Raw genomic sequence first — 14,979 nt, 5'->3', positions numbered from 1 at the left:
AGAATATCATTCAATATTCTGTAAATTAACTGTAGGTTAAGTTTGACTTATTCTTTATAAGAAAACAGAAATTGCAATATATTACAAGATAAGCATTACAAGATACATGGGAAATACATAAAAGAACATCACAAAATTTTCGGTGTCTGCCTTTTGACATCACATTTATAGTACACTACAAATACAATAAAGATTGGCTCATATCATCCACTGGAATTTCTTGCAGACAGAGACGGGCACACATGAATTACTAAAGAATAATCAAGGAGCGAAGGCATCAGGATGATATCTAACCATTGCGCTTTACTTGCTTTCTTTTATGTTCTCTTTATTTGCCATAGAAATCATGTGTCTTTCAAACTGTGAAAATGAAAAGAGAAAACACATAAAGACCGATTGCTTTCATCACATAACCTACCAGGATCAAGGCAATAAAACATAATTAACTCGAGTATCCAGTCAAATATGATAAAGAAAAAAAACCTCGGCATTTTTCAACTTCTGCTTCTCTAATTCCTCGTTGAGATTATCAATCCTGAAATTAGAAAATAACAGAATATTAGTTCCACGAGAATCTGGTTTTGAAGTAAAAAGGCAAATTGAATTCATCGGACTTGAAGTTACACCTCTGCTGCAGATGAACGACCTGAGACTGTAACTCTCTTTCTCTCAAGGAAGCCGGTGGCATCTGGACATCAAAGAAACCATCACTTGATGGGGTAGCCTAGAATATGTAATATAAAAAGCAGAGATAACTGGATTCAATAATGAGTCATGGCCATGCTCGGGCAGCCTTTGGCATGAAATATCTTGTTGTTAGTAGTTACTAAGGATTTCTATGACTATGCTTAATCTCTTGTACTTTTAAATTGGAGCCTTTTCTGTAATTGCATAGTTTGTGACCCTCTGCTGTTTGTTGTTTGCTCCTTTTGTAATTGGATTTCCTTTTTTTCTTTTCTTTTTTTTTTTCTTTTTTTTGTATTCTATTTCTTCTCAATGGAAGTTGGTTTCTTTATAATTCCCTTTTTTAGAAAAACAAGCTAAATTATGTACCAGTAGTTAGCAGCTCTTTGCAAAATTAATAAAGAAATGAAATTCATCTATATACCTGCAGGAGGTCAGGAATTATAAAAACAAGCTCAATTATGTACCAGTAGTGTTTTTTGCAAAATTAATAAAGAATTCAAATTCATCTATATACCTGCAGAAGGTCACTAGTGGCCGTCTCTGATACATCTGGATTCTTGCCTGTGTCATTCAACGACTCAACAAAAATATAATAGAAGAGAAGGTGCCAAAAGAGGAAGTATAAAAACAAAAAGAGGAGAAATACCAGTCAATTGTTCCAAATACTTTATCAATTTAACGATTTCTTCCTGTCAGCAATAATGGATAAAATAAATATTTATTTTGAAGCATTACCAATACAAGTAAGAAGGATAAACAAAGCAGACCCGTTGCAGGATGTTCTGCTGCAGAATGCATTGCATTGATGGGAGGAGTAAAGAAGGCGTAAGGTTCAGGGATGTTGGGCTCATTGTCCCTCCACAGATTGGGCTAAATGAACCCGTCATAGGACCCTAAATACAGAAATAGAATGGCAATGGTTACAAGGCCATTGCCTAAAAGGTAAATGTCTGAGTTCATTGGTTATATGAGAAGTCAGAATGCACAAAATCCTAAGCCATACAATATCTAAATCAATTACATAGGAATTAAGATTAGAACTCATAAAAGCAATGGTATATTTGACGGGAGAATTCTCTACCAGCCAAAAGTACCAAAAGTCGATAAATGCAGAACAAAGGGCACCAATCTCGAATGTGAACATGAATGCATGCATGGTATAAAATCAAAATAACGGGTAATAAATCCATCCAGAGGTGCCACCACTTCTTCATTATAACATATAAACTTAGATGACATACTCCAAATTCTGTGTATGATACATGTTTAAAGTTACAAAAATTTGGTTAACTTGTTTACAGTAGCCTATCCTACGTTGCACAAAACCCAATTTGATAAAGTGGACAATGAATTGAAGATTGATACGATGAAAAATTCACTTAAAAGAAGGGATCGATTTGATGGGAAAAATTTCAACCAATCAAAGGTACCAGAGCCTCAACTAAAGTCAATCATGCAGAAGCAAACAAAAGATATCAATTGGCCGTGATCAGCATGAGTGACATGAAATGGAAATAACAGGCAACAAAATCAAAGATAACATTTTTCACGGAAACAAAGAAATTTGAGAAGAGAATAAACCCCAATTTCAAAGTAAAGAGAAATATCTTAATGTCAAAAATTTTGTTAAAATTATTCAAAATAAATCATTCACAAATCACAATTAGGGGAAAATTATCTTAAACTTGAGAAGCTAGCATGTTTTCACGAGCATAATGAAGATTTGCAAAAAGAGAGTTCATCTTTCTGAAAATAATCAGAAAGCACGAGAAGAAAGAACGAGACCGAACCACCTAACCTGAGTTTTTTTTTTCTCCCTAATATGGTCACATAATTGGTCAAACAAAATAGGGATAAAACTTGACGGCGAAGAAAAACAAACTGAGATAACAGTTGGTTTTGTTTCTATCATAGGCCAATGCACTACAGATAAGCACTCTGCAATATACTAAAATTATATCTCTACAATACCTCCCTTCTACACATGATCAGAACCAGAAAGGAGATTTTGTTTTGTACAAGATTTCAAAATAATGCAAAAATACCTTCGGACTAAGCTCCGCCGAAGTAACTTTAAACCGCCCCTTGCATTGAACTACTGTTCCATCTGATGTATCCTCAACTGAATATGATAGGCAAGAATATTATGACCTTAAAGTTGCTAGCATAGAAATAATTTAAGCCCAGAGAGAAATAGAAGCCTAAAGACATACCAGATGATATGTTATTTGTATCTCTTTTTTGACGATATAATAATGGACCACTGAAATTACGTTCAGATGGAAATTTTGACTGCACATAATCCCTTCGTTGAAGTTTGAAAAAAAAATAATAATGTCAGACTTGCCTAAACCACATTGTGAACATCCAAAACAGAAACATCTAGTCAACCAAAAGAAAACATGTATCCTGGACTGATAAATTTAATTTTCGAATTTAAAACTATAAGGAACACCATAGATTCCATTAAGATACTGGCCGCGTTTTGTCTTTGGCATCAATAGCGTTTGTTGTGTGAGGAGATGGCAAAGGATCCCTCACACTTGAGATAAAGAACATAAAATATAAAATTCCACTTGAACTTGAAGCACAAATTTAAATATCCAGAGGAACGAAAAAAAAAACCCATCATCAAGTAACGAGCTTATCATCTAAGGTGGACGTTGACTTCTCTCACGACCAGAAAAACATATTGCATGGACAAAAACACAAATATTAATCAGAATAAATCTTACCTATCACCATCTACAACAATCTTTTTAGGAGAAACAGCATTGTCAGAAATTAATGAACCACTATAAGACCTCTTATTCTCTGACATGTAATGACGTGGTAGGGGACCACTTTGCCCTGAACTCTCACCCTCGGTTCTTCCATTTTCCCTATCGACTGGCCTTACACTGTCCGTGCTTAAATCTTCATAGATGTCAAAACAATCTCTGCATTGGAGCATCAAGACATAAAATTACATAATTTCTCCTTAAATTATCAGATCAAAATCCACCTCAAAATTTTAAAAACTATGAAGTAAAATACAAACGCAATATAAACTGGAAAACTGACAATTTGTTCAGAGTTTAAAATAACCATACTTGAGTGCTTCAAGAGGTTTTGTAGGGAAAGAAGCAAGGGAACTCTCCAAATAATGAAGATCACTGAAACCATCCTAAAACAAAATAACAGGGAAAAAGATGCCAGAAAATGTCTAGTTAGTCAAAGGACTATTTGAGCGCTATAGATTCAAGGAACAAAGCTAGTTTTTCCACGTCAATAATAAAGATTTTAGTAAAGGTTATCACAGACAGTAAAACCTCCTGACTAGCAGCAGCAGTTCGGTGATTTGGACTTTCAAGGGATGAACCCTCTACTGGAAAGCTAAAATCATTATTCTTGTTTCTTTGCATTGTTGTATGTACATCTTGATCTTCCATGTTTGACATATCATCATCTTGAATCTGCAAGAAACTCGGTAGTCAAAATGAAAGGAATACTGCTGCAACCATTCTTATAAGCAACTATTAAATATATATGTAAACACTAAACCAGGCAATATGATACTTACAAGGGCAGCCTGATTCTTTAAATCCTCAAGGTTGAAGTTCCAGGCACTAATTCCTCGAATATACTCTTGCTGTACAGAATGACGGAGTTTAGATAATGACACAAAGCCAAAACGGCAGATACTAACTTTTACAATTAACACACTGATGCCCGTTCAATGCAAGCCTTTCAGATGTACAAATAATCCAATGATTTGGAAAACTAGCCATTCCTGTTTGCTCTTATTTTGACAAATTATTTCTCCAATGAATGGTCTGATAAATTACATCATCCCCAATTACTAGAAAAGAAAGAACTATATTCAATGCAAGGACTTGAGATGCATAAATAAATCAAGGATTAGAACTAATTTATCCTTTCTTTTCTCTTACGTTTACAAAATTTGTTTATCATCAATGCTCTAATAAGTTTCATCATTCCAATTACTAGAAAAACAAGAACTACTTTGGATCACTAGGGTTCTCCTTGACATGGGACATGTTCCTGTGGTCCAACTACTTTTAAATAAAAGAACTTCCGGCTAAGGCATCCTCTGCCCAAAATCAATACACTTGTGACGTAGTGGGATGGAACAGGGCTATTATTCCAAAAGCTGAGAATTTTGGAACATAAGCTTAAGGAATTAAACAAAGCTACCTTCAGAGACCTTCCAGGAGGGAATCTCAGGCAATAAATGCACTAGCTGAGATGGATGATATGGAAGAACAGAGGGATTTTAAAGCTAGACCCTACCGAACATTTTATGAGCATCCCTTTCTGTAAACTGACAAAAAACTGAAAATCTTCAGTGACACATTCGTGAAGAAGATTTTTGGAAACAATAGCCTTAAAATATTGAGATTCTTCTCGTGGACTTTTATCCTAGAGGGGATAAAAACGGCTGATTTGGCACAAAAACATGATATGGCACATTCCCTAATGCCATGAAGTGTAAAAATAAGCTGGGGAGCCAACACCACCTTTTGGACCATGTTTTGAAGAGCCATTTGCATACAGGTGTTGGAAGAAAATTTTGAACAGTTAGCATGTCCTGGTGCTTTCCAAAGAAGTTTATTGAGTTGTATTGAGCAACTCTTGTACAAGGACATCCGTTTAGAAGAAGCTTAACATTTTTGAGAGAATGTGGGGCTAGCCATGTTTTGAGATGTGGCATGAAAGAATTGTAGAATCTTCAATATGCTTCTAGAAATTCTGAGAAGTGTAGGGACATCATTCATTTCATTAATCCTATGAGGGTTTCCTTTTTCCCAATCTTCCTTCTAATTTGGCCACTTTTCAACATACACGAACTGGATGAGTTTTTTGTAATCCTTTAGGCAGCTTGGGGTTGATGCCTTCATTCCTTAGGTACTTTCTTCTCGCTTAAATGAAATATTATTTAATAGGAAGAAAAGATTACAGGGGAAAAAAAAAACGATCCACCGTGTGCTTTTGTGTTGGGTGCAACACACTTGAAATCTAGGGGCCAAACAATAGCACAAGCATGCATCTTAAACCATCTTAGAAAAATTATATGTAATGCCTTCAACATTTCAGGTAATGAGTTTTTATAATTAGCACCTGTGACAAATGCTCCTTGTCTCCATACAAAGCCTTGTTCTGCACCAGAAGATCAGCCTCCTTTGCCTGTAAAGAAGATGAGGCAAGACGAACCGTTAAACAAACAATCAATGCCTTTCTGAAAGGAATCAAAGCTGGTAAAAGAAAGGCCTGAGATAAGCAGTGAGACCTTTAGCTTCTTAAAGCGTTCCCCTAATGGATCAAGGCCATCCAGGATTGTTCGAGCAAGATAATCAACTGAACGGGCATGTTTAAAAAAAGGGTGCTTTAAGAGCTTCTCTGAACTGGGACGTTTCTTTGGATCCTTCACTAGGCATGTAGCGACCATTTCTTTGAATGACTGAAGTCAAAATAAATATTTTGTTTTTGGATAAGAAAATTTTATTTTTGGGTACAACAAATGCAATGGATAGGGATTTGAACCTCCAACCTCCAAGGAAAGAGTAAATATCAATTCCCGTTGATCTATGCTCATGTTGTATAAGAAATTTGTATTACAAAAGGAAGATATAAGCAAGAGAATGGAGGAAAAAAAAATATGGAAGCTCCTGAATTAACAAAACTACACAACTGGGTGGGTACTTAAAGCTCCCTACGAGATTACATACCTTAGAAAATTTCCTATCTCTTTCATAGTCAAGACCAGGAGGAGCATTTTGTAATGTCATTAGCAAAACCTGTAAAGCCAAAGAACCAAGTGACATAAAAAAGTTCAACTTGGTCAACTACAGCAGTCGTGGACTAATTTCATAAGGTTTCCATGTTCACACAAAAAATGATAATGCCAAAGAATGAGTGACATAAGGAAGTTTAGCTTCGACAACTACACCAGTCATATACATCAGTTATTTCACAAGTTTACACGTGGAAAAACTTATAAGGACATTGAAAACATACTTTCATTGGTGGGTATTTAGAAAATGGAGCATGCCCATGAGCCAGTTCAAGCGCTGTTATTCCAAATGACCAAATGTCTGCCCTATTGCAGAGAGGAAGAAAAAGATACATAAAAGAAACCATATCGCAGAAAGAACTTCTAGCTTACGTTTGTGCATGACACAAATCACAAGAAAAGAAATTAATATAAGTGATGAGATATCACATCACATGCAGATGAGCAACCCACTCACTTGAAGTCATATCCATGTAATTGCTGCATAACTTCCGGTGCCATCCTGAGGATTTCAAAACATTGTCCACAATCACTTCCAATTCTTTTTAATTCTATATCTAGATCAAGGGACAACAGAACAACCCCAAAATCTCAAGGCACAGAAGTGAGGAATGGAAGGGTACCAGCAAGGAGTTCCAACAAATGTGTTTCTTGAGCGTTGCCTATCTCCAGTATCAAACATGCAAGCGGAGACTCCAAAATCAGCTAGTTTTACTGTACCATTGGAATCAAGCAAAATATTCCCAGCCTGCGAAAAAAACAAGGCTTGTGAATGTCTTTAACCAAAAAAAAGGAGAAAATCACCTAACAACATTATGTCTGTGTAATGTCTTGATATGCAGGAAAAGAAACTCCAATGCCATCCAGTGGACAAACTACAAAAATGAGCTAGATTTATGTGGAACGACCATTGTTGCTAGCAATTGCGAGATGTAGTTCAATGGAGGCATCAGTTATCTTAGGTGGGAAGGAGTTGAAAATTATATCATCTCTAACATGAGAAGGTTCTGTTTCTTTCACCTCCCACCTTCTTACTGGAGTTCGTATGGATGAAGAAGGAAATTAGCTCCTCCAGAAAAAGTTCGTTAGTTGAAAAAATAAATTTCGAAGAGAAAAAGAGTTTTGCATCTATAAATTCTCCCTCACTAAAGGGCATAGAAGAAAGATATTAAACAACCATGCAAACACTTCACGTGTTTTTTGAACAATTTATATTAAATACTTCGGACATTAGCTTCTATGATGTTATTGTTTCATTTCATATACTGAACGTTGCATTGGAATACAGCAGAGCACAATTAAGGAGTGAAAAAAACTCTGCAGTTCTTAAAAATATTTTTTGTCAAAATATGATAAGATCTAGGAGCTATACTCAACCTTCACATCTCTATGGATGTGGCCATGAGCATGAAGATAAACAAGAGCTTTCAGAACCTCCCGCAATAGGGTAGCTATGACAGGCTCATCAAAACCTTCAGAAAAAGCAGATTTCATAATATGAAGGCAAGATCCCCCAGACATGTATGGCATCACAACCCAGAGGTGGTGACCAGCAGTGAAGGAACAATGTGCTTTTAACAAATTTGGATGATCAATCAAAGTCATCGTTTGAACCTCTCGCCGAATACCATCCTGAACAAATTTCCTCCGAAATTAGTTGTAAAGACACAATAAATATAAAAATAAATAAATAAAGACGATTTATCACATTAGCTGCTTGCTTAAAATGAGTTTGTCCAATATGCCAAATTATGAGTAGGTGAGTCTACAGTCCCTTTGGGGACATCTGATAAAACTGTGTGGGTAAGTCTACAAATAGGTTCCGAATGTAAATATAAAAATATAGGAAGAATACTTGAGGAAATTAGAAAATAAATAAGGAGAGAGATGATGTCCTCAAAGTGATAATCTTAATACAGTGACCATAGAAATTTCTGCAAAGTAAGTTGAATGGATAATGCACTAATGCCAGTTCAGATCAAGAAACACAATAAGTGGAAGGAGGAACAATAGTAGACTGTAAACCTAACAAAACCTCAATGTAGAACAAAATAATCCCAGCTCTTATGGCCCTTTAGAATTTTGATCCGAAAATGAAGACACTGATTACTTGAGAAACGGTAACTCCACTTGGTAAAATAAACCATTTAAAGTACAATATAAAATCCGTATATATACATGTGTGTTTGTGTGTGTGTGTGTGTAGTATATAAAAAAAAACTGAAAGGGAGAAAAAATATCAGGAACGTTTGAAATGAAAGAAAAAGTATACAGGAGATTGATCAACATACTAGGTCATTGTTGCACTTCTCCAAATCAAGAGCCTTTATAGCGACAGTCTCCTTTAGTGGAATGCACAGTGCCTTGTACACAGTGGCACTGACGCCTTCACCAACTTCTTCATGCAAGTTATAATCCTTGGCATTCACTGGATATCTTTTTTCTGAAGGAATCTCCATATTTTTCCTTTTACATTACAGAAGTAAAATTTTTTTGCCCAAAGATGTCCCAACTGATGTAAAACTAAATAAAATATGTTCCAAAGAAATAATCTTCAAACCCATGTAAGGAATCTTCCATTTTGATAGCATTTTTCTCAGATCAGAAGGACACTGTAAATAAGTTGTAACTGCATCAAGACAAATGGAAAATGAGCATATCCAATGAACTCCAAAAATTTGATATCAATAAGCAAGCCATCTCTTTAGCCTCGAGCATGTAAAATTCTAAGACCATCTACCAGCAAACAACCAACAAAGCTCCCAAGACCACTGAAAAAAATTCTGCACATACAAACAGGATGAATAGTTAGACATTATAAAGGGAAAAGGAACAAGTTCAATAACAAACTCAGAAGGAAAAGAAAGGCAGAAAATTCAACAAAGCTTCCAACACAAACTCCTAAACTTCCATCCTTCTTGGAAACCCACCCAGTTCCACCCTTCCTGGTATGTTTGCCTGCTTATGAAGATTCCCTAATTTTACATTCACTACCCCCTGCAAAATTCACTACACGCCCTCCAATGGCATCCATCTCACCTGGAAAGTGGAAACCTCAACTTCATTCAAACCTTTGGTAGTATATTGCGTTGCTAAATTCTCGCTTAAGCTGAAAGTCAAACCCTAATTATAGCATTGATCATCATAACTAAGCCCAAATCGTACAGCTCAAGTGTAATTTCTTTCTTACATCGTAAAGCCCAAAGATCCAAGACCAAAATGCCCAATCCCAACAAGTTTCTCTGATTTCACTAACAACCCTATCCCTCCTTTTATATTCTTCCATTGTTAACTGAAGGTGTTAAAGAATGCTTTTTCTAATTCTCCATCCGCCACCGACCAAAGAAGACAAAATTTGTGCTGATCTTCGGCCCAAATCTCTGGGATCAAAATACTTTCTAGCGAATCTTAATCATCAAATACTTGTCCAAATAATTCTCATTGGTTGATAGGCCACTTTCCACATCTCTTCATTAGCAAAGTTAGACAAAATGAGAATTGGCCTCTTCCCCCAAATAGGCTTTTTTTCGACTTCAGTCAATCAGAGATCTGATTTCGGTTCGCAACTAAAGCCTGTTCGTTTCTTCTATCAAAATGAAATGGCAAGAACTCATTTTGGGAAAAAACCCCTTTTCATTCATTTCATATTAATTACAATGGGCAGGGAAAAAAAGGAGAAAAACGCTTAATCCTTCTTGGTTATTTCATGAAAGAGACAAGAAGCAGACTTAGACATGAACTAACTACTCCGACACGCTCTCCTAAAATCACGCTACAAGAATTAAGATGCTAATCTAAAAAACAAAACTGTGTTTACTTATTTCGGCCATGGCCCCTACCCAAACCTAGCTTTTCAAAATAACTAACTAGTAAATACATACTACCGGTAGCACAACAATAGAAATGAATAAAATTTCGACAAAGACTACACTTCCAATTTCCAAATCTTCAAACCACAAATTTACACAAAAAAACCCAATTCCCCAATCCAAAAATCACATTTAAATGCCACAACTCAACGAATTTCAACTTCAATTAACAACCAACATAATTCAAACTCCACGATGCACAATTAACACTACACAGCAACAAGCGCTATAATTCCTTTAGTGCAAAGTACAAACAAACACATATTACGCAAGAAAAGCAGCTAAAACGAACAAAAAACAAACTCAACAACAGGTCGGAATAAACAGATGAAGATTACAATCAGATGAGGATAGAATACCACAGAAATTGACTTTCCGACAATGTCAAACGTACCTAGGGTTAGGCCAGGAAGCTAAAATCGAACTCCAAACGAAAATAGATGTAGAAGAAGCACACAGAAAAGTGAATCGAGATGGATTTCAGGTTGCAGTCCAAATGGAGATTGACGATGAAGGTTCAGATTTGGGCTTTCCAGTAACAAATTTCATTTTCTTTTTTTATTTTTTTCTCTGCATCCAACTAATTATCCAGCCCGAGTTCCCGTGATCGAATCTCTCGCCGTCGCCGCTATTAGAAAAAAAAAATAATAAATAATTATTTCTGGAATTTAATAATAATTCCAGAAAATATGAATGGAGGCGACTTTGATTTGATGCAAATGAATTGGGTTTTTAAGAGAAAGAAGAGATATGAAATAAATGAAGTAATTAAATAAAAACAACAATAATCGAGCTGGGAAGGTAGGGCCCCAGGGGCAAAGCGCTTCTGAATTCAGCGGTTGAAAATATCGGCACTCGGTTTTCCAGATCGGCGAGTTTTTGGACACTCACATGTTTATAGAATATTTTTCTTTTTTTAAAGAAATTACTTAAACTTGCTTTCTATGGACCATGAGTCTAAACTTGTAAGTTGGTTTTTGGTTCAATGAGCTTAAAAATGGAAGGTTGCTAAAGTGGGTATCATTTTATTAATCTTTTAACTCATTCCATACGTTACAATTTAATTAAACTTCTAGAAACGTATACTGAACCGTTTATGCGCAATAATTAAAAAGTTAAATTTCTTATCTTTAATCAATAAATTATAATACAATGAACATCTATGACTAAATCTGTGTGCCTCGACATTCCCCTACAATATGGTCATATTACTTATTCCTCACTTCTTAAAAAAGTGAAGAGCACGATTAACTATAAAGTTTTTATAATTGAACCCTCGAAAAGAAAAATGCACCTTATTGGTATAATTAGTAATTTTCATTTTCTTTAAATCCTTCTTAAAAATTGTATCATCATCTCGTTTATATATAGTTTTGATTTGTTTATGTATTCCTCCTTTACGCATTTATAGTTAAGTATGGTTTGTTTACATATTATACCCAGATGTAGAGTTACATATGAATGTCACGATGTTCAGCATTTATTTAATTGATATTCTATCGATATAAATTTTTAAAAATTTAATAACATATGTAAACTATAATTCGCATTGGAAAGCTTATTTAGGTGGGTGGGTTTTTTTTCTTTGTTTGATAGAAAAGATTGAAAAGGAGGAGAATGGCAAAATAATATATATATATATATATATATATATATATATATAATTAATAATAATCGGGTGGGAAACTTTGGTATTTATTTAATTATTATATAGAAACCTAAAATTATATTAAATTTCAACATTAATTTAAAAAAAATATATGTTGAATTAGACCTCGTGAAGTGAGTTGTGAAAGGAGAGTTTTTTAAGAGATTTAAATCTATAATATTTTATGAGGAGTAATATTTCGTGAGAAATTATATTTAGGTTACATATCTTATTAATATTAAACTGATTGATAATTTTTATTTATTTATTACATACCTACGTAATTAATAATTTTTAAATTTTAATATTTATTTAATTATTAACTGTAACTAATATTTTGACATATGTCAAGTTGAAAATAATTTATAATTCAAATAACTTCTTTAAAAAGTACAACGATGCTTTCCTCTATGAAAGATGCTTCCAAAATGAAAGGATTCTCTAACTTTATAATATTTCTCTTTTATAATCTCATAATTATTCTATTTTATTTTATTTTTTATATTTAATTTTGGTCGACTTTTCCCGAGTTAAGCCTGATTTAGTCAAAATATTCATATTTATTGTTAATTAACCTACATTCATTTTTTAAATATTGATTTGCATATCTATATCCGTCACATCTATTTTTCTCATTTTTTATTACTTTAATCTAGAAGTTCTCGATTTCTATTTTCAAAATATGCATGGTAACTTTATTCAATAAATTTCATTTAATCTGTATTTATTTTTTATTGTTGGTTTATTTAATATAATTATCAAATTAGCCTTCTCTTTAATTCATAATTACAATAATAGAATGCTAACTCTCTCCCCCTTCTTTAACTAAATTAATATTATTATCGTCATATAAATAAATATATGAATGATTAATCATACTTTAAAAAAATAAAAACACTTCTAACTTTTCATTATTAGACATAAAATAAGGGTTTTCGATAAATTGGTGGGTCGATAAATCCAATTATTATAATATCATTGAAAAATAATTAGCAAATAATTTATATTAAGTTGTTATATAATTAGCTCTCTTATGTTATGGGTCAAACACACGTTTTTTTTTATTTTTTTTAGTTATTTTAAAATAAAATTATGAATTTAGTCGCTAATTGGACAAATAAATACAATTTTGTTATTAGTCTTATAACCATAAGTTAAAATTAATTAAGAAAATAATAACATAATTTTAATATATAGTATAATGGAGTTAGAAATACTAAATATTTACGTCGAAATAAAATAAATTAAAAAAATGACATTCGATGTTAAGGATAAAGTAGATTATTGAATATAGTAGCATACCATAATTATTAATTAGATGCATAAAGATATTAATTTTTTTAAAGTTTAGTAAATAAAGTGACCTGAGGGGACAATGTAGAAATAACGTAAAATTGAAGGGCAAATTTGCAATTAAAATAGCTCAACATCTACGCCGCACAATATTGATTAATAATATATTGGGTCTTAATCCATCCATTTTATTTTCCAATCCGTTATTTTCAATCTAATAATAATTAAAATACATTACGACTTATAATCCATCAAGACTTTTGTTTTTTCTTTGAAAACTAATTATCGCCTTCGGAAGAAATTTCTGGTGTGCCTGAATTTTTTTTTTTTTTTTTTTTTAATGTCGTTTTCAATCTTCAACAACCTTCGCTTCTATAAATGTGAAGAAGCCGCTTTAACTCCTTCAATGTCTGCCATGGAAGCAGAAGAGACAGAGGAAGAAGGATCGCCTCAATTCATGAAGAAACTATCTCCTAATTCAACTATGCAAGAAGATGAAGGTTTGGATCTCTGTCCTAGCTTCAACAGTTACTCTGTCAACGGACTTGCAGAATCCGCCGCGAGAGTTGCCATGGATTTCGAAGGAATGGTCGGCGATGGCGGTGAGGACGATGATTTTGAGTTCGTTTCGTTTCAGAAGGCTGAGGAACAAATGATTTTCGATTGTCCGATTAGTCCTGTTTTTCCTATTTTCAATCACCATCTGTTGGAGATGAGCGATGGAACAGAGGCTAATGAGTTGAACCACGGAAATGCTCCAATTGCGAAGTTTTCTCTACAGAAGCTTATAAACGATGATAGAGAGCATGAGCGTGAACTCGATCGTGATCTTGCGTGTTCGTCTTCGACGTCTGAGGCCGATGAATTGGACATGATTCCACCGGGAACGTACTGCGTTTGGACGCCTAAGTCAATGGAAGCGGCGGAGCGAGGAAAATGCCAGAAGAGCAAGTCCACTAGATCAGGATCAGGATCAGGATCAGGATCCTCGTCTTCAAGACGGTGGTGGCTTCAAAATTTGCTTCGACGAAGCAACAGCGAAGGAGGAAAGAATCGACTGGTCTTCTTAACACCGTCCGCGAAATCGGAATCGACGACGAAGAAAGAAGAGAAAACTGAGAAATTAAACGAAGAAGCAAATCGAAAGAAGAGCTGTCCAGAGGCCAACGCGGTCGCCGGAAAATCGAAGGTCAAAAGAGGCGTGGTCGAGAAGACATCATCGGCGCACGAATTGTTTTACATTCGAAACAGAATGTTGAAGGAAGGAGATAAGAGACGATCGTACCTTCCGTACCGGCAAGACCTCGTCGGATTCTGGGCAAATGTCCATAGCGTGAGCAAAGCGTTACCTCCATTCTAATCCTCTCAACAGGTTCTGCTAATAATGGATGGATTAGATTAATTATTTAGTTAATTTTCATAATCCTTATGATTAAGATTTATCATCCATGAGTTTTGATCTTTAAACGCATGCACGATCGAATCGTTTCACTGTATATATAGTATATCTATATAGTTCCCGTTTGTTCTATAATCGGGTGATTTATCTTCAACTTTATTTGTAATTAAAAATCAATAAATATATTCAAATTATATGTACTTTTAAGACATTGCTTTATTCGTTAAAATAATTAGATTTTGATAATTTGTTATTAAAGAAATTAGGCTGGAATTTAGATGTTTTTCAT

The 14,979-nt window shown here is 34.2% G+C and overlaps 2 protein-coding genes across 3 annotated transcripts; one reads left to right on the top strand and one right to left on the bottom strand.

The window, feature by feature from the left end:
* Positions 1-6: 6 nt before the first annotated feature.
* LOC111487052 (serine/threonine-protein kinase BLUS1-like) lies at positions 7-11,085 on the bottom strand. 2 transcript variants are annotated; one of them, XM_023134272.1, is made up of 21 exons: positions 10,745-11,084; positions 8,773-9,264; positions 7,859-8,113; positions 7,105-7,229; positions 6,939-6,983; positions 6,706-6,787; positions 6,417-6,485; positions 5,978-6,148; positions 5,809-5,874; positions 4,250-4,318; positions 3,999-4,142; positions 3,780-3,853; positions 3,423-3,626; positions 2,901-2,992; positions 2,733-2,809; positions 1,455-1,580; positions 1,334-1,376; positions 1,202-1,248; positions 627-688; positions 484-535; positions 7-360 (listed from the first exon to the last, which is right to left on the bottom strand). In XM_023134272.1, exons 2-21 carry the CDS (start codon positions 8,938-8,940, stop codon positions 304-306), a joined length of 2,028 nt encoding a protein of 675 aa, XP_022990040.1. In that variant the 5' UTR covers positions 8,941-9,264; positions 10,745-11,084; the 3' UTR covers positions 7-303. The 2 variants fall into 2 exon arrangements, with proteins under 2 accessions (XP_022990040.1, XP_022990041.1); XM_023134273.1 differs by lacking the exons at positions 7-360; positions 484-535; positions 627-688; positions 1,202-1,248; positions 1,334-1,376 and having other exon boundaries at positions 1,496-1,622; positions 10,745-11,085.
* A 2,621-nt stretch (positions 11,086-13,706) lies between these two features.
* On the top strand, positions 13,707-14,651 carry LOC111487569. The gene has a single exon (XM_023135019.1). It carries the CDS (start codon positions 13,707-13,709, stop codon positions 14,649-14,651), a length of 945 nt encoding a protein of 314 aa, XP_022990787.1.
* Positions 14,652-14,979: the final 328 nt, after the last annotated feature.

Source organism: Cucurbita maxima, unplaced genomic scaffold (assembly GCF_002738345.1).
Source record: "Cucurbita maxima cultivar Rimu unplaced genomic scaffold, Cmax_1.0 Cma_Scf00012, whole genome shotgun sequence".
NCBI lineage: Eukaryota > Viridiplantae > Streptophyta > Magnoliopsida > Cucurbitales > Cucurbitaceae > Cucurbita > Cucurbita maxima.
Note: the sequence above shows the minus strand (reverse complement) of the source record. Positions and strands in the feature narration are given on the sequence as shown.

Coding starts and splice junctions, on each gene's coding strand:
- LOC111487052 (XM_023134272.1), bottom strand. CDS start 8,940: ATGGAGATTCCTTCAGAAAAAAGATATCCAGTGAATGCCAAGGATTAT. Junction 2,993..3,422: donor ATTGTTGTAGATGGTGATAG/GTAAGATTTATT, acceptor ACTTCAACGAAG/GGATTATGTGCAGTCAAAAT. Junction 536..626: donor GTCGTTCATCTGCAGCAGAG/GTGTAACTTCAA, acceptor TTCTAATTTCAG/GATTGATAATCTCAACGAGG.
- LOC111487569 (XM_023135019.1), top strand. CDS start 13,707: ATGGAAGCAGAAGAGACAGAGGAAGAAGGATCGCCTCAATTCATGAAG.